Below are 18,584 nucleotides of genomic sequence, written 5' to 3'. Positions count from 1 at the left end.
TGTTGCCAAACTCAGGTTCCCACACTGATTTCTCCTTGCATTCTGAAAATTGTATTCTAGTTGTATTTAAAACATGTAAATCTGTGTTTATTTTAAAAGATGAATTTTACTGCAGTTTTTAAGAAGTGCCACCCATGAACACTGGGTGTCATTCAGCCTCTTGCTGTTTCAGCAGCTGGAGGACACTCTCAGCCCTGCTGAGCGGATCTTTTCTGACATAGGTGCCTCCCAGAATTTTCCTGATGTCTTTGTTTTGCACTGTTGTAGCTTGCTGAATCAAAGCAGTTGAATGTAGATGTTGTTTGCTTCAAGGATTAACTTATCTTTTTGGGCTTGTGACACTAAACAAGCAACATTTGGCCTTATCTGATCCCTGCAGTTATGTTTTTCACCCAAGAAATTTTGGATCTCAGCAAGTGACTTGCCCTCCAGGAAAACGATGGTGGGAAAGGAAGCGTCTTTATTAACTCTTGTTTTGGGATCCCAGTGTGGCATCCTTGACCCTTGATCACCTGGTCGTTTTCTTTTTTTCTTAAAATTGTGGTCAAATATATATAACATAAAATGGGCCATTTTAATTTTACGTGTAGATTTCAGTAACATAGTTACACTCAGCATATTGTGCAACCGTCACCACTATCTAATTCCAACCAAAATGTTTTCATCACCGCAACCGGAAGCTCTGTAGCCGTTCAGTAAAACTCCCCATTCCTCACTGCCCTCCCTGTCTGCAGACTTCACTGCCTTCTAGCCTGCTTTCTTTTTTTGTTTTTTTTAGTCTGCTTTCTGTCTTCTGTGGATTTGTCTGTTGTAGGTATTTCATGTACGTGGAATCATACACTGTTTGTCCTCTTATGTCTGGCTTATTTCACTTAGCATAATGTTTTCAAAGTTCATGCATGTTGTAGCATGAATCAGTACTTCATTTCTTTATATGGCTGAATAATACTCCGTTATATTATTCCACATTTTGTTTATTCCCCTCTTGATGGACATTTGGAGTTGTTTCTGCCTTTTGGCTGTAATGACTAATGCTGCTGTGAACACTGACATACAGGTGTCTGACTTCCTGTTTTCACATCTTTTGGATATATACCTAGGATTGAAATTGTTGCGCCACATGGTAATGCCATATTTAATTTTTGGAGGAACCACCAGATTTCTTCGCGTCCTCACCAATGCTTGTTATTTTCCATTTTCTTCCCCTGGATTCCGGCCATCCTGTTGGGTGCGCAGTGGTACGTTGTGATTTTGGTTTGCATTTCTCTAATGAGTCGTGATACTGAGCATCTTTAAACGTACTTATTTGCCAGCTGTATATCATCTTTGGAGAAATGTCAATTCAAGTCATTTGCCCAGTTTTTAATTGGGTTGTTTGTTTGTTCTTGAGTTGTTGGAGTTCTTTACTCTGGATATTTATCCCACTTGGTCAATAATTCCTTTAATATGTTGCTGAATTGGGTTTGTTGGTGCTTTGCTGAGGTTTTTGCATCTGCTCGTAAGGAATATTGCCTGTAGTTTATAGAGTCTCAGTCTGGCTTCAGAGTCAGGGTAATGCTGGTTTCATAAAATGAGGTAGAAAGTGTTCTCAATGTATCAGAAGAGCTTTACAACCCCTGGTCGTCAGTGTTCTGCAGTAGTTGATGCTGAGGATTTTTCAGCTGAATGGTGTTGGTGGAGGGGCTGACCCCTGTAACTTCCGGCTCTGTCCTTTCTGTGACCTCATTCCACTTTGAGTGATGTTTTGGACAGGACTCCACTGGTGCCAGCTGCAGTCAGTTCCTTTCTATATTTGACAAAACTATTTAAGTTTGATGATAATTTTAGTTTTTGTTACAGTTAGCCCCTAGAATCCGGAGTATGAACTCTGTTGTTATAGTAACAGAATAAGTCAGTCAATAATTTACATAATTTTGATTTCACTTCGACTTAATAATACCTTTTAACTATATGGTGATTTTCCTCTCAGGAACCTGAGGGACTTTACAAATAATTCACTTTACTGTAACATAGGATTTGGGGAAAATAGAGGTGTTCATGTTTTCTCAAGTGGAAGAGCATTGCCCCACATTTTCTGATTGAGCACCACTGCACAGGTCAGGCATCCAAGTCAGGTGTCTGAGGGTTGGCCTGGTGCCAGTCCAGGGCCCCTTGTTTTTTATAGAGCTGAAACATTTGGTAACACAGAATGTTAAAACTGTCAAGAATGTGGTAGAAAGGGCTTCAAATGATGAAACATTTCTTGTAATTTTTTTTGGCCATGCAGGTGAATCTCTGCATTGAAAGGTATGCAGAGATGCTGTGAAAACCAAACCTTGCCCCCTTTTTTGGTCGTAGGTGTGGTGCCAGTGGCGGAGTTCAGATATAGCTGTGTTTTAAATGTTTAACTGTCCATGAAGGTATTTTGTGAATTATTTGGTGTTGGTAGAAGGGTTGGATTTGTAAAATTCATTGTGCCCATTCAAATCATTAAGTATGTTTGGTCATGTTGGAGAATTTTCTTTCTGATGTTATTGTTAAGCTAAACGTGAAGGAGTTCCAGAGTAATTCTTGCTAAAGATGTCCAGTGTCACCGCTGTTACTTTGACAGAGATGAATTAATGAGATTTTTTCAGTAATTCCTTGTCTCGTGATCACATACAGGTCAACGCATGGGTTTTTTTGGTTGTGGCACCAGGTCAGTGCCAACACTTTTCCATTCCTTGACTGACTTCAAAGATTTGAAGTGAATCTATGTCTTCTTTTATTCTCTTCATATAAATATTCTCTGTAAGTAACACACATTTAGCCACGAATTATATAAACAAGCTTTTCGTTGGAGATACTAGGTCAGATAATTTGAAGGTTGTAGCTTTTAGCTCATGTCTGATAGGAACATTGAGTTTTAGTGGATATTTGAATTTTTAGAGGTTAAAATTATGTGCCTGTTGTTTTTGGTTTGGTTGTTAGTCGTTGATTTACAGTAGTGATGCAGATGTGTAATTTGTTGCTTAGCTTCTGTTTGTTTTTTTTTTAATTTTTAAAATGTTTTGCGGTACGCGGGCCTCTCACTGTTGCGGCCTCTCCCGTTGCGGAGCACAGGCTCCGGACGCGCAGGCTCGGCGGCCATGGCTCACGGGCCCAGACGCTCCGCGGCACGTGGGATCCTCCCGGACCGGGGCACGACCCCGCGTCCCCTGCATCGGCAGGCGGACTCTCAACCACTGCGCCACCAGGGAAGCCCTAAGCTTCTGTTTTTTACATGGCATGTCTGTACATGTATCACTTTTAGGTGAAGAGGATTACATAAGTGCCGACTTCTGAGTAACTTTAAATTTTCAGTCTTTGGCCAGTGATTAATCATAGAACTGAGTTTTCCCGAAGAGCTTAGATGAGGAATTTTACACGTGTAATATGTGCTTGTGGTGGCAGTTGAAGGAGAAAGTAAGGTCCTTTAATTTCTTCTGGGAAGAATCCTGGGGGCGGGGTGTGGTCAGGCGGGTAGGAGGGAGGATGAGACATACACACGGACGTGTGCACACCTACCGTTGGACAGTGAACTTGTACGGTTTCCCCTTCTTTGAGGAGCTCACGGAGATGGCTTCCGGAGGACCTGCCTCGGGCCCTGCCTCGTGCACTGGCCTTGGGCTCTGACCTCCCTGCTCGGCTGCGAGTTGCTGGCAGCACAGCCCGTCTCGCCAGGGTGGCTCTGCCCCGTGTGGCCGCTGCTTCTCAAAAGCACTCGCAGCCCCTGTGATCTGCTGCAACAGGGCAGCGCCGTCTTAGGTCCGGGCCAGTCCCGGGGTCCTTTGTCCTTTCCGTGGAGCCCGTTGTAACTCTGATGGCAGAGTTACAAGCAGAGAAGACCACTGTGGCGGGCCTAAGGTTCTTAGAATGACTGTCCTGAGTGCGGGACCCCCCAGATCCTTCCTCAGTCACTGTGGGAATTTCAGGTCTTCGAGGGGTCCAGCCCGAGGTGGGAGTAGGAAGGGGCAGAGGGACTGCGTGTTCAGTGCCTTCTGTGCCAGGCTTCGCTCTGAACGCCTCCTGTCCATTTGGTGGAAACAGGCCACGGAGGGGCTGTCGTTTGCCCTGTTTGGGAGATGGGAGAAGTGGGGTTCGGGGTGAAATAGCTTGCCCTAAATTCACACCTTCAGTGTGACTCTATATTGCTGCTGTTTTAGAATTGAAGCATTTTAGGTTTTCAGTAGGTGCCACACATCTGGTCTCTCTCACCTTGCTGGTGAGGCAAGCAAGCAGTGATTTGCAGAAGGTGACGCCGCTTAGTTGTTCACGTGTTAGAACCAGGCCAGGAAGGCAGGCCTCCTGGTTTGTGGGCCTCGCTCAGTGCCGCACAGCCTGAGCTGGAGGGGGACCCGCCCTCACGTGCATCAGGGCACGTGCAAAGCGCTGATGAAAATACCTCGGAAGGAAAATCGAGGCTTGGCTTTTTTCGTTCCGTCTGTTTGTGAAGCCTTCCCCGAATTCTCCAGCTCTCAGCGTCTTTCCTGTCCTGACACCCTGTAGTGCGTACTGTGTTGTAGCAGAGCAGTTTGGTATCTGTTCTCTCCTTTATAACTTTAGATTTATTTTTAAAATAATTTTCTACCTGTCATCATGAAAAACTAATTTTTTTTCACTGTGTACTCCCCAACTGGGTTATGACTTCGGCAGTTTCTCTGTATCCTTTTTAATGTATATCAAAAGTTTTCTGACTTGAACCCACAGTGAAAATCAGCTTTACAGTTAGACCTCATACATGCATACTGGAGTATCGGAACCAAAGTTCCACAGACCGTTGTTTACTCTTGGTAGGGAGATGTACTGTCATCTGTTCTGTTTTACTGAAAGAGACACTGGTGGCTGTGACCCACTGAGTTGTCCTCACCCCGCCACTAATGGGTGTGACTGTTTGAAAATAACGTTCCACAGCGTTTGGCACAGGGCTGGGCAGAAGTACTCAGATGCTTACTGAGGTTCATCTTTTCTGAAGGACTGCTGCGTTGAGATGATTTTTATGATGCCTGAAACTGAGGGTATGGAAATGGTTTGTTTTTTCATTAAAATGTTTGTTGTCTTTGACTTAGTTTCGGGGGTACAGCGTTTCCCGGGAGAACAGGCATGGACTTTCAGCCTTCTCTTTCTTCTCCGTTTTCTTGTTTAGGAGACAGAAACTTGTTTCTTACCTCTTCGTACTTTGGAGTCATCCTTTTACAGCAGTCAAAGGATGTGTTCACATCCTCACGTCAGCTCTTCCTGTGCCTCCAGAACTGTTCTTAGTTTGCTAAGGTCACTTGCTCCTTTGATCATCAGGAAGCCTTTCCTGCCTGTTTTGGCAGTTCTCCTTTGGGTACTGACCTGATCTGACCCACTTCAGTATTAAACTTGGAACGGTAAACACTGGATTCTAAGATATGACTTGAAACACAGAAGTGGGGAAAATGTATTTTCTCATGTTTGTATTAAATACAGACTATCTGCTATAAAGAACTGTAACTATCTAACGTAAAGAAGGAAGTGCCGGCCGGCTGTATCTGTGGGTTCCACATCCGAGGATTGAAAATATTTGGGAAAAAAATTCTGGAAAGTTCCAAAAAGCAAATGAATTTGCTGTGTGTTGGCAACTATTTGCATAGCATTTACATTGCATTGAGTATTATAAGTAACTGAGAGATGACTTAAAGCATATGGGAGGGTGTGCCTAGGTTATACTCAAGTACTACACCACTTCACCTAAGGGTCTTGAGCATCCTTGGATTTTGGTACACGTGGAGGTCCTTGGAACCAATTCCCCACAGATACTGAGGGACGACTGTATTCTTGATAAGTATGTTTTCTTGATGGAGATGTTCATCTTTTAGGTTTTCATCATTTTTTTATTTCCTACTAAAATGTATTAAGTACCCTGTCTTCTTAAACAGTATACACTGAACATAATTAGCTTTTCAAAATGATATGTCTTCATAGATACCATTTTTTACCATAGTCTAGCTTTAGATTGTGGAAGAGATTTCCTTAATTTACTTTCTTGAAAACATTCCTGGGTATCAGTTTGCTTTTGTGTAATTGTTTCTTTCTCATAATGGCACATGCAGGGCAGTCAGATGTGTGTTTTCCACGATTGACTGTGTAGACATTATTTAATCAGAAGCAGCTGTCTCCCAAGTGATTTTCTTTTTTCCTGTTTGCAGATGGTATCTTCAAAACATAGGTATCCTTATCAACAAATAAAGGGTATCCTTATAGTTTCAACTGACTCTTCTTTCGCTTGGGTGGTTATTTTTGGCGTGATTCAGCTTTCTAAGAATCACACTAGGTAGGTTTAAGGAGGCACTTACTCCATGGTCTGCAACGTCTTACATGGGATGACTGTTTCTGCGGATGATACTGTACTAACTTCCATCCAGAGCCTTGTTAGTGTCTGACCTTTAATAGACTGTGCAACATTTTATCCTTAATCTTTTAATAAGATTGGAAGAGCCAGTAGGTTCACACATTGTTAGAAATGTGGGGATGGAGGTACTATAGCGATCAAGATCTTACATACGAGATAACCCAGGTCCCGAGAGAGCAGCATTTTTTCTCAAGGTATTACAGCTAGTTAGTGGCATGGCCAGAGCCAGACTCAAGCCTGTAGCTTTGCTAGTTGAGTGCTATTTTTAGTGTACCCTGGTCTCTCCCAGCAGCTCCATAATGGCTCCATTTTTCCATGAAATTCTTTCCGTAAAACAATACTTCCTATTTTTAATAAACCTTTATTTTCAATTAGTAGCATTATATTGACAGGGATATTGATTTTAAAATATTATCCAATATGAACCTTGTTTCTCAAGCACAGCTATTGAGGTTTTTTTTCTTTCTGATTTTATTTACTTATTTATTTTATTAAACTTTTTTTTTTTTTTAAGAACAGTTTTAGTTTCACAGCAAAATTGAAGGGCAAGTACAGAGATTGCCCACATACCTCCTGCCCGCACGTGCACAGCCTCACCCCTTGTCAACAGCGCCTCCAGAGTGGCACACTTACTACAATTGATGAACCTATGCTGACACATCATAATCACCTAAAGTTCATAGTTTACACTGCAGTGTGCCCTTGGTGTACTTTCTGTGGGCTTGAACAAACGTACAATGACAGGTATTCCTCATTATAGTATCGTACAGAGTATTTTCACTGCCCTGAAAATCCTCTCAGCTCTGCCTGTTCATCCCTCCTTCTCCTTAATCCCTGGGAACCACTGTTGTTTGGAACTGTCTTCATAGTTACCGTTGAGTGTTTAACTTTCAATTAATTTTTATATTTAAAAGTTTTATATTTTTTTTTTTTTTTTTTTTTTTGCGGTACGCGGGCCTCTCACTGTTGTGGCCTCTCCCGTGGCGGAGCACAGGCTCCGGACCCGCAGGCTCAGTGGCCATGGTTCACGGGCCCAGCCGCTCCGCGGCATGTGGGACCTTCCCGGACCGGGGCACGAACCCGCGTCCCCTGCATCGGCAGGTGGACTCTCAACCACTGCGCCACCAGGGAAGCCCTATAATTTTTATATTTAGAAGTTTATTTGGTTCTTTAAAAAAATTAGCTTAGGCTTTAAATTCTCATCTTTGTTCTTATAATCAAGCTTTTGCTATTTCTTTGCACATATTAAGCATTTGTTTTACATCATGTCTGAAATAGTCCTGGTGTTTAATATCTTGAATCTAATTCTGCCATCTGTGCTTCTGCTGGCTTTTACTCGTGGTGCTTTGTTTTTTTGTTTTTCTGTGTATGTGTGATTTTTGATTGTGAACTCAAATCTCTTGGAGTTTTATTTGTGGGAATTCCTCGTGGGGTGGATTGAATTTGTCTTCTAGAATGAGTTTGTAATTCTGTTGGTTGCTAGTTGTAGGGTGGAAGAGGGCACTGTCAACTCAGGACCTCTTTGAATTACATTTTCTGCCTGATTTTATTTGTTTGTAAGATCATATAGCACGTGTGAATTTGGGTCACAAGCTTTGATTATGGCCAGCTTGTGGTTATGACCGTTGGGAAGATATTTATCACCTCCCGCACTCCCACACCAAGGACAGGTCAGGCAGGTTTCGTTGCCATCTCCTTCTGCGGTGCAGGGTTATTTCTCGTTCCCCCTTAGCTGAAGACGTAGCCCTCTTGGGCTCACTGTCATGCTGGGGTCTTCTGCTGGCCTCCCTGTCTTTGGTGGGCCCTAAGCTTCAGCACCTGGTTACCATGTTCTGTTCCATCCAGCTGTCAGAGTAGGGTGCACAGGTCACTAGTGTTGGCAGGTGACCTCCACGTAAAATCTGTCTTTGGCATTTGCTTATCTCCCAGCGTTCTCCCATGGCTTCGTTCTTTGGTTTCTGCAGATTCCTGATTTTCTCACCAGCTCAGTAAATTACTCTTGTTTTAATTAAAAACTTCATTCACCTTTTGGTTGTCTTCATCAGGAGGGTCACGAATATCTAATTACTTCTTCTTGATGAACTTGTAGTAATAGATACTGAGTCTAAAATAATCTTATGTAAGTTACAATAATGGAGACAGAACAGTCAGAAAGAATGTCTTCTTCCTTCTGAATGTGCTGTGTTCTCAGACAAAACAGATGAATCCTGTTCCTCACGAAAGCTTTAGAGCAGAAATTCCTGAGAACACCAACGTTTCTTCCCTTCATCCCAGTAAAGAATCGTGATTTCGTAAAGCATTGTTCATTGCAGTGGGGTCCTGTTTTTCAACTGTGGGGATGCAGGGCTGTTCAGAGCCATTACTGTTGGATGTTGACTTGTTCTAGGCTCAATTGAAATCTTGTGGAGCTTGACTGACTTACTTGACACGATAGGGAGTGTCAGCCTTCAATAACATCTTCAAGGGATGATGTTTGAGAACTCTGGTAAACGTACTAAAAATTGTGTGGCAAGTTCTCGGCTTCGTGGTGGTTTTTCACCAGTTATATCTAACTGTAGTGTTGAAAACACTGAAATTTAAAAAAAAGCACTCATCGGAAACTGGATTGCCTTGTCTACACCCTGCCTTTGTAGTTAGCATTTGGCTAGAGGTAGGCGTGTGCTCTGGTCATTTCTGCAAGAAAGTCTTGAATTCCTGCCGTGGGACTCTCCTCCTGTAGTTCACAGGATCCGCTCTGCGGCGTCCTTATGCTGTGCTGAGGTATAGTTTACTGTTCTGTGCCTTGCTTTAGAGGTGTCGCCAAGCCAATTCCGTCCTCTCTGTACTGTCCGTTTCGAGCTGCTGCCCTTGCTGTATCTGCAGCCACAATCCCTCCCTGTCGAATCGTGTTGCTCGGCATGTGTCGGTTGGCTTAGAATTCCCTGGAGCTTTGTGCTAATACAGTAGTGTCCTCAGAAGTGTCGATAAAGTGATTGGAAATATGACAGAATGTTAAGTTAGAAGGCACTTTCGAAATTACCTGATCTTCGGCTGTGAAAACCTAAGTTTGTGTAAACGCTTACTTGAAAACCCAACAGATAAGCTTAGAGCTGGGGGTTTAGAAAATTGCTGAGGAGACTGGCCCTTTTATTTTGCAAATAAACATTCTTAAATTACCAGAAAGGTTAAATGACAGTGGTCTGAGTTTCCACTTCATCGCTCTTAACCTCCTCCTCAATCCGGCCTCGTTGGACTGTGGTTCTGCTGGTGGTTCGGCTTTGGGGGAGTATTATGAGGGTTCTTCCAGCGGCCGTGTTGTGGAGTTGGCCAGATTGAGGAGATGATCTGTTTTTTTAATGGAGCTTCCTCATTTTCTCCTTCTGATTTTTGTTTCCTTCTCTTGTTATTTCTTAGCTGTTGCATGGAGCCGGTCATATTTATTAATATTACTGGCCAATGAGAGTAGCTTTTCTTCCCCTTGGAATTGAAGGGAAGGGAGAGAAGAGAAGCAGCATTTACGCACACCGGCTCACGTACAAGGCACAGCCAGATGCTTTTACAAAAGCTTCAACTCAGTTTATTCGTAGCCACTCTGTAAAGTAGTTGGTGCCATTTCCCTCTTACCCTTAGGAACTTGAGGCACAGAGAGGCTAAGAATTTGAACCGTAGTCAAAACTACCCTGAGGCCGGGATGGGTGGGGGAAGGGCTTTCTGAGCAGCGCCTGGAAGGGTGTAGGGACACCAGTGGGACAGGGGGCGGCGGTCAGAGCACACGGGTGTGGCACGCGATCGGTGTTACGGAGGAGAATGCTCGCATGGTGTTCTGTTCTTGCTTCATCCCGAGGGCCGGAAATGCTTTCCCCGGGTATGTGTACTGGTATTTTATTGTCCCAAGTACATAGATGCTTGAGGTTGTACTTTGGATAATAGCACCTTTTCTTGTCTTTTTTTTTTTTTTGTGGGAAAGGGGCTATACTCATTTGAATACACCAGTATCAGTTTAAATTCTTACATGTGGCTTAGTGACAGTTTTCAATATATGTGAGGAAATTCTGCGACAAGATACTTGAGCTGGCGGGGGCGGAGAGCGGGGCTTGTAGCCTTCCACCAAGACGGTTCTATTCAGTGGATCTTGAAGTTGCTGTAATAACTGAATTTCATGTTGTTATAAAACAGTTCATGGAGAGCCGAATTTAGAAATAAACAGTATCTGTGAACTAGTGATTGTGTTGGGGATTTACAGAAAGCTGAATAGTAATTCCTAAATTAAAAAAATAAAGACAGTATCATGTATATATCCAAGTGCTGGATGGCTGGAGGGCATTTTAGAGGAAATGTCTCTTTTTGGTGGATCTCGACCACCAACCCACCCGGTCCCTTTCACCAGTACTTATTTCAGGCCTGGCCCATCAGGAAGTTGAAGAGGCATCGTCTGACAAAAAGGTCTGGGCTTCCCAGGCTTAGGAAACAGCAGGGGTGGGCTATGGGCACCTGGTGGTGTTGACCGTGGTCGCACCCTTGGAGAGGCATGGTGTGTGTGTCGTGTTGTCGTCTTGTGTGCAGCTCCGCAAGGTGGTGTTGGGCTGTTTTGTGAGTAGTATCAGTTGTATTTGTCTGGTAGTGTGTGTTCTTGGGAATTTCCAGGTAGACTGATGCAGAGTTACTATGTTCTCAGAATTGCTTTTACTTCCCTTTCAGGCTACGTCTTGAGCCCATTTGCTAGTGTGTGCTGGTACTCAGGGCCTGTGTGCTGCCCACCACTTCCCCCGACTCCCCGTCCCTTTTCCTTCAGAGACCTCAGATGCACAGAATTGAGTCGGTCGTATTCCTGAGACCATGACACACAGTTACTGTCTGGGCAAGGCCCCTCTTTTGTTGGGCTTTATTTTATTTTTTCCTTTTTGTCCTTCACCCTGCAGTTCCACATCCCGGCCCTCTTCCAGCCCCGCTCAAGTGTGTTTCATGTACATTCTTCCAGCCCGTTTGCCATGTACTGTTTTATATATATATATATGTGGATCTCGTTTTTACTTTGTTTACTTAATATTATGTTTTTGATAAGTATCCATGTTTTTGCATGTAAACCTAGTTCATCTATTCTGACTGCTACATACTATGCTGTCGTGTTATAGACCATCTAGATTGCAGTCAGCTGTGCAGTCGTCAGTGACATTTCAGCAAACGTTCTTGTCACCTTTAATTCTGTCTGAGAAGTTTTCAGGTATATACCTCTGAAGAAGTGTTAGGTCACTGAATATATGCATATTTAATTTCACAAAATTTCAGCTCTCTGAGATGGCTGCTCTGAGATTACACTCCTGTTAGACCATGTGATACAGAAGGGGCTCACACCCATTACTTAAAACAAGGAACAGGATTTGATATAATTCCTTGATCCAGGCTTTGTCCATGAGAATGTTCCTGCAAACTAGTTTTTGGTCATATTATTAAAAGCCTTTATTCTTCACTATCACCCTTTGTTTTCTTTCCATAATGTTAGGTAGTTATAGGGAACAAGAAAATTATTATTTTTTATTTTTTATTTTTTGCGGTATGCGGGCCTCTCACTGTCGTGGCCTCTCCCGTTGTGGAGCACAGGCTCCGGATGTGCAGGCTCAGCGGCCATGGCTCATGGGCCCAGGCGCTCCGCGGCATGTGGGATCCTCCCGGACCGGGGCACGAACCCGTGTCCCCTGCATCGGCAGGCGGACTCTCAACCACTGCGCCACCAGGGAAGCCCCAACAAGAAAATTATTTTAAGGGTTTCTCTGTAATGTGTATATAATTGTGACAGTATTGGGAAACTACTGTAAATACTAAGATGTCTGTTTTTCATTTTATAGGGCGCCAATGCCTCGGCATTAGAGAAAGAGATTGGTCCAGAACAGTTTCCAGTCAATGAGCACTATTTTGGATTAGTCAATGTAAGTATCCGTTGATACGTAGCCTTCAAATTATGCTTGGAAGTAGTGTTAAGAATGGTGAATGCAGTTCATAATTTATTAAAGGAAATTTGTTCCTTTGTATCAGTAGACTTAATGCCAAGAAACATGACTTGGAATTTCAAGATTATCTCTGATGGGAGGGAAACAACATTGCCTGAAGCCTTTTTTTTAAAATTTATTATTTATTTATTATTATTATTTTCTTTGGCTGTGTTGGGTCTTCATGGCGGTGTGCGGGCTTCTCACTGCGGTGGCTTCTCTTGTTGCAGAGCCCGGGCTCTAGGTGCACAGGCTTCAGTAGTTGTGGCTCATGGGCTGTCTAGAGCACACGCTCAGTAGTTGTGGCGCATGGACTTAGTTGCTCTGTGGCATGTGGGATCTTCCTGGACCAGGCTCGAACCCGTGTCCCCTGCATTGGCAGGCGTATTCTTAACCACTGTGCCACCAGGGAAGTCCCCATTGCCTGAAGTCTTAAGAGTCTTGGAATAGTTTCTAACTTGTCAGCCTGATTTTTTTTCCTATTTTGTGTCAGAATTTTCTCATAACCAAAATTTCATATGGCCTAGACCAAATGATCTCTTTGATTCTTTGAGAATTATTTACGTGTCTAAATATAAGTGGTCCAAATGTACAGATATAAATATAGTTTTGTAAATGCCCCCATGTGTCTATAGCGTCTTTGTCAGTTTGCTTCTGGCGTTGTTCCAGTGGTATAGATTTAAAAGTGTGAAATATGAGAAAAAAACATAGCCTTGCCCTTATGGAGGTAATCATTGTAATTATACATTATTAAAACTTTGGAAGGGCTTTCTTTAGAATTTTTAACTCTTTCCTGAATCATGAGAAAACACCGCAACTCTTTGTTATATAGTTGTCGTGGTAGTTTACGCTGTACTGCACTGTTAGGTGGATCCTTGGGGAGTGTTTTAAGATATGTGTATTGGTGATAATACAGGTAAGAGAGTAAGTTATGTTGAACAGATTGGTGTGTTACTGAGTACCAGCACGTCATTATGTACAAATAGATTCCTTGTGCAATTTGAGGAGGGCAGTTGCAGTGGTATGTGTGTCTTGCCTTGCTTGGGGACCCTTCTCTGTCTGTCTGCGCTGGGCATAAGCTAGTAACACAGGGTCAGCAGTGCCCACCCTCCTCCTCTTCCCCTCCCTAGAGGAAGCCGCTCATTAGTCCTCGGGCTATTTTTTCTGGAATGTATCCTTACAGCCTAAATAAGGTACTTACACTGCCATTAAAAACAAACAAACAAACTACTGACTTCCTGTTGTGGCGGATAAGAAACTTCACTCTCTGTTCTCACCATCCCTGCCCAACTTCACTTGCCCCCATTCTCCCAATATGGAATTAATCATTGCTTTATTTTTCCATGTCCTAAACTTTCATTTATTCTTCCCAGAGCCTTCAGCAGAACTAAAGAAAGCCAAAAAGACCTTCTCAGTATCCGTTTCCACTGAGCCGTGCCTGTCAGGTACCACCCAGCCTTCCACTGAGCCGTGCCTGTCAGGTACCACCCAGCCCCCCGGGCTCCTTCTATGCAGCCTGTACCTGGCGATGTCTCTTCCATCGCCTTCACATTCCCTGCACTTGTCTCCTTTCCTTCATCCCGACTTCTTTCCGGGTTTTTCCTCCCTTGCTTTGTGGAACACCTCCTGTAGATGCTTGTTTAGGGAATGTGCATGGATACAGACTTTGAGATCTTGTATATTTAAGACTGTTTTGGTTATTGTTAGAACTAGATATCCATCCTAGGTTACAACCTTCCTTCACAATTTTTCAGGGCTTACTCCACTGCTTTCTGGCTTCTGTTGATGCTGAGAGGGTGTATGCCATTCTGGTTCTCGATCTCTTATGTACAGGGCTTTTTTTATCCGTTTTAAAAAGTTTTTGGGAGGCCTTAAGGATATTCTCTATCCACAGTGTTTTGAAATCTAATCCTGTGTCTTGATGGGGACCCTGTTGTGCCGAGTGTTTATGGACCCATTCAGACTGGTGATTTATTTCCCTGAGTTGTAAAACATTTCTGATACTGTTATTGGGATAATTTTCTTCCTATCATTGTAATTTCTCTGTTTTGTCTTTTTTTGATATGGTTAGTTGTGTATTGAAGCACTTAGACTGATTCTTTATTTTTCTTATTCTCCCGTTTTTGATCACCTGCCTTATTCTACATTTTAGACTATATCTTCAACTTTTTTGTCCAGGTCATTGCATTGTTTATTTCTTACGGTGTTACTTTTTTTTCTTCTCTTGTTTCAGGGGGGCAGTGTTTTCTGTTCCTTTTCGCTGGGTGTCATTTATAGTTTTTGTTGTTGCTGAGGTTTTCTGATGCTTACTGGATTGCTTCTGAGACCTTGGAGTTTATTCCCTGCCCCCTTTTAAACTTTGGTATCTTTCCTGTTGGAAGCTTTCCTCAAATTGTACTCGTCTATAAGGGTGAAATGCTGAAAGGATGACTGGGGCTTCTTGTGTTGTGGTGGGGCTGCTCTTTCAGTCTAGAGTGGCCCCTGGCGAATGCCCCTCCCTCCCACGGCCCCCATCCCATTTCAGTAGCTGGAGCTGTCTCTCTGGGGCTGTTTATCTTCTGCCGGGAAGCCTCCTCCAGCGCCTGTCTGGGGTGGGGGTGGGGGCTTATTCGGGGTTTTATTTGGTCCTGTTTCCTGCTCGGTGCCTCACTGCTGTCCTTAAGGGTTCTCCACCCAGAGTCTCCTCTTCATCTTCTGTGGAGACTAAACCTGCAGCTGAAGGAAGAGTTGAGTGCCTGGGGGTCTAAATGGTCCTTTTAAAGACTGAGGACCAGACATGTGTTCTCAGAGGTTCCCACCCCACAAAACGTCTCTGACCCTTTAGAGGTGAGTCCGTTGTTACCCATTTGTCTCTTAGAGACATTTGGGCTACTTCTCTTCCGTCTGCCTTCTGTTTTCTAGAAGTTCGCTGATACCTCTAATCTCTCATTGTCGTCTTTGGCCTTTTGAGTTTTTGCCTAATCTGTTCTTTTACTGTCATTCTATTGGGGTATCGTGGGGAGGAGAGTTAAATGAATATATTTAATTTTTCTTGTTTATTGAGCAGGCTGGCCTCTACTTCTGATATCTGAAATGTGCATACTTACAGAGCTGTCTAGTGATCAGAAGCCTCCTTTCAGTTCTGGGGGTGGCAGACCCCAGCTCTTCAGTCTCGTTGCCCTTTCCCTGTGGCTGTGGCTACCGCCCTTACTTGGCTCAGCTTCCAAAGCTAATTTGTGTCTTAAATTGTAGAAAAGTTGTGCCCGTTTTTAGTGTCCCAGAAGAACCCATTTTCCTTAGAGTAGTAGTATTTTCTATATTGAAGGCTGTTTTCCCTTTACCTTCTCCAGCATAAACATTCCAATCTCTCCATTTTGTGTCTAACTGACTTTTTTGCAGATAACCTCAAAACAAGTAAACGAGTCTTAAAGCTCTCTCTATATTATTTTTTCTTCTGCTGATATATTGTTTTTAATTGGATACCAGTATCCAAATACCAGTGTTGACTGTGTGTAAAAAAACAGACAAAAAAAGTTTCTAAGAAGGTATCATTTTTACTACTTCATGTGTATCAGTCTAAATTCAAAAGGTAGAATTTGTATTTCTCCCTGAAGCTGAGTAACCGAGATTCAGTAAAACCAAGGAAAGCAGGAATTTCTGGGAACAGTTTCTGATCTCTGTGCCTGGTTATTATGGTGAGGAATTGAGATCCCTAAGGTAGCCAGGGCTCCAGCTGTGAAAGATTGAGGAACACCTTGAATTATACGCAGAAATAAATTGGTGGTCCTGGTGGTCCGAGTAGATGCAGCAGAACTAGGATAGTGATGAACTTCTTCTTTGATCTGTGCCCTCAGGCTACTTGGCAGCTGTGTTGCGTACCTTTAACCGTTTTCCATAAGCTCTGTTTTCAGCTCTTAAATTGTCATCACCCTTCTCTCTCGTTTCCTTCCCCCTTTTTTCTTTGTAGAGCTATCACACTATTATAGTAGTCCCTTAAAAATTAAGGTTGGAGCTTTGAGGGGTCGGGGAGATGGCTTAGTTAATTGAGAGATGAACATTTTAACATCTTCCTCCCGTCCCTGTGCCTGTCTGCCAAGTAGTTAGTGTTATAAACAACATGGAAGGTAGCTGCTTTAAGGCACTTGGTGGTTAATCTTTCCTAGCGATTGGATTCTGTTAAAATGAGGCACATGTATATTTTCTTTTCGTCAGTCTGTTCTTAAGTGTGCAGGTTCATTGTAATTGCTCTTACAAAAAGCTAATACTGAAGAGGGTTCCCATTAGATCTGCCTGATTGGATCCCTTTTTGCGACCGACCAGTAAGTGGTAGAATCCCTCAATAGCACTTGCTTTTGGGAAATAGTGTGTGTATTTGGGCAGTTAGAAAATTAGACTGTTTTTCTTTTTTTTATGGAGAGAAGGGGAAAAAAAACCCCAAAACCCCACAGTTAATTAATCTACCAGAAAATTCCGAGTGGTTACTCTTCACTTTGTTAATAACAGTCTGTTTTCCATTATTTTCAGTTGTAGATGTTTTTATCTTGGGGGAATATTTTCACAAATGATAGCTTTTATGGCCGTTTACTCTTAATGGTAACTCTGATGCCATTACTGTGATTTGCATAATACATAGAGTGGGGATTTCCTGTTGGGTTAACTCTTGTGAATACGTTAGTATTTCTGATGGTACAGGATGTTAGGAGAGGGGAAATACTTGTGTGGCTCGGGGTGCAGAAGCCACCTTGAGGAGGGAGAGGAGCCTGTGGAAGCTTTTCTTTTGCTGTGAAATACCCCCCTTACGTGTCTGCTGTTTATAGTCAGCTAAATTCTTTGAAAACAAATTGTTTAATCTGATAAACCAGATTGCCTTTTTCCTTTGTCTTGTAGCTAATGAGTACTTATTTTAGTAAAGTTGATAGTAGTGATTTAGACTAGTAGTATCTCTTTCCTACTTTCTGTGCAGTCTCTCCATTTTTAAAAAATTTTATTATCATTATTATTTTGGCTGCACTGGGTCTTCGTTGCTGCACGCGGGCTTTCTCTAGTTGCGGCGAGCGGGGGCTGCTCTTCGTTGTGGTGCCCGGGCCTCTCACCGCAGTGGGTTCTCTTGTGGCGGAGCACGGGCTCCAGGTGCGTGGGCTTCAGTAGTTATGGCTCACGGGCTCTAGTAGAGCACAGGCTCAGTAGTTGTGGCGCACGGGCTTAGCTGCTCTGCGGCATGTGGGATCTTCCCGGACCAGGGATCGAACCCTTGTCCCCTGCATTGGCGGGCGGATTCCCAACCACGGCGCCAGCAGTGAAGCCCAGTCTCTCCATTTTTAATAGCCTTTTAAAAATCATTTCATTATATGATTTTATTTTAATTTTCTAACACAATAGGCTCCCAAACACAAGTAGGTTTGTGGGGCTAGACCGTTATAAAAGTCTTTTAACCTGAATTGCTAGTAGTCACTAGTTGGAACTCTGAATCCAGGGAACAGGGGCCATTATGGAGGAGAGTGAGAAATAAAAATGGAAGGTTTTGTAGGTTGTAGGTTGTAAAGTTGATTAGGCCTGTGTCTCTTGGTTCTGTTTTCTTTTGCATTGGTTTCCTTTTCCTTTAGCTTCTCTCCACCTGATGGCCATCTTATATCATCAGAGATCCCAGACCGTCCATATCAAACCTGACCAAAGAACTCTGCCCCAAGGCCTCTGGCCAGATTGGATCCAGTGCCCGACCCTGTTGCAGGGTCTACGAAAGAGCTTGTGACTGACAGTCGTACAGAGCTTGCACAGAGAAGTCGGTTCCCGTGAGGAAGCCTGGGGCAGGGGGGCAAGGAAGGGGGGAAGAACAGATGTCCATGAGAATCTGGATTAGGTTCACCTGGCTGCAGAGAGGGGGTGGGTAGGGACACGTGGGGTCTAGACTTATGTAAAACAGGGCCACCTAAACAGATTGTGGTTGGGGGAGGAGGGCCTTCCCGTAGAAGGGAGGGTGTTCACAGGATGGCACCATTGCCAGCCAGCATGGAGGACCGTGGGGCACTTAAACATTTAAAAACATTTTTTAAAGGTAATACTGTTGACATATTGTGATTAAAACCAGTAGTTTCCAAATGAAATATGTAAGATGATTCATTGGGGACCAAAGTATGAGCATTTCTAGTGTTTATTTTTATCTAAAAAGGAAAGATATAGGTTAAGCTTTACTAATTCTTAATAATTGGTTGACGTTGGCACCCATACTACTCTGTCCATGTGTGTAGTGTTCCTGTGTCACTGCGAGTTGC

At 43.3% G+C, this 18,584-nt stretch overlaps 1 protein-coding gene across 2 annotated transcripts in view; it reads left to right on the top strand.

The window, feature by feature from the left end:
- USP12 (ubiquitin specific peptidase 12) overlaps positions 1-18,584 on the top strand; it is a 79,569-nt gene that overhangs the window by 23,132 nt on the left and 37,853 nt on the right. Inside the window, exon 2 of one of the 2 annotated variants that reach the window (XM_032611485.1) lies at positions 12,196-12,276. In XM_032611485.1, the coding sequence (XP_032467376.1) occupies positions 12,196-12,276 (81 nt within the window). Of the gene's footprint in view, positions 1-12,195; positions 12,277-13,797; positions 13,818-18,584 lie in introns of those variants that run through there. The other variant, XM_032611486.1, reaches the window with a different exon arrangement.

The sequence above is a fragment of the Phocoena sinus genome, chromosome 18 (genome assembly GCF_008692025.1).
Source record: "Phocoena sinus isolate mPhoSin1 chromosome 18, mPhoSin1.pri, whole genome shotgun sequence".
NCBI lineage: Eukaryota > Metazoa > Chordata > Mammalia > Artiodactyla > Phocoenidae > Phocoena > Phocoena sinus.
The sequence above is the reverse complement of the archived record's forward strand: the minus strand, read 5'-3'. Positions and strand labels throughout refer to the sequence as shown.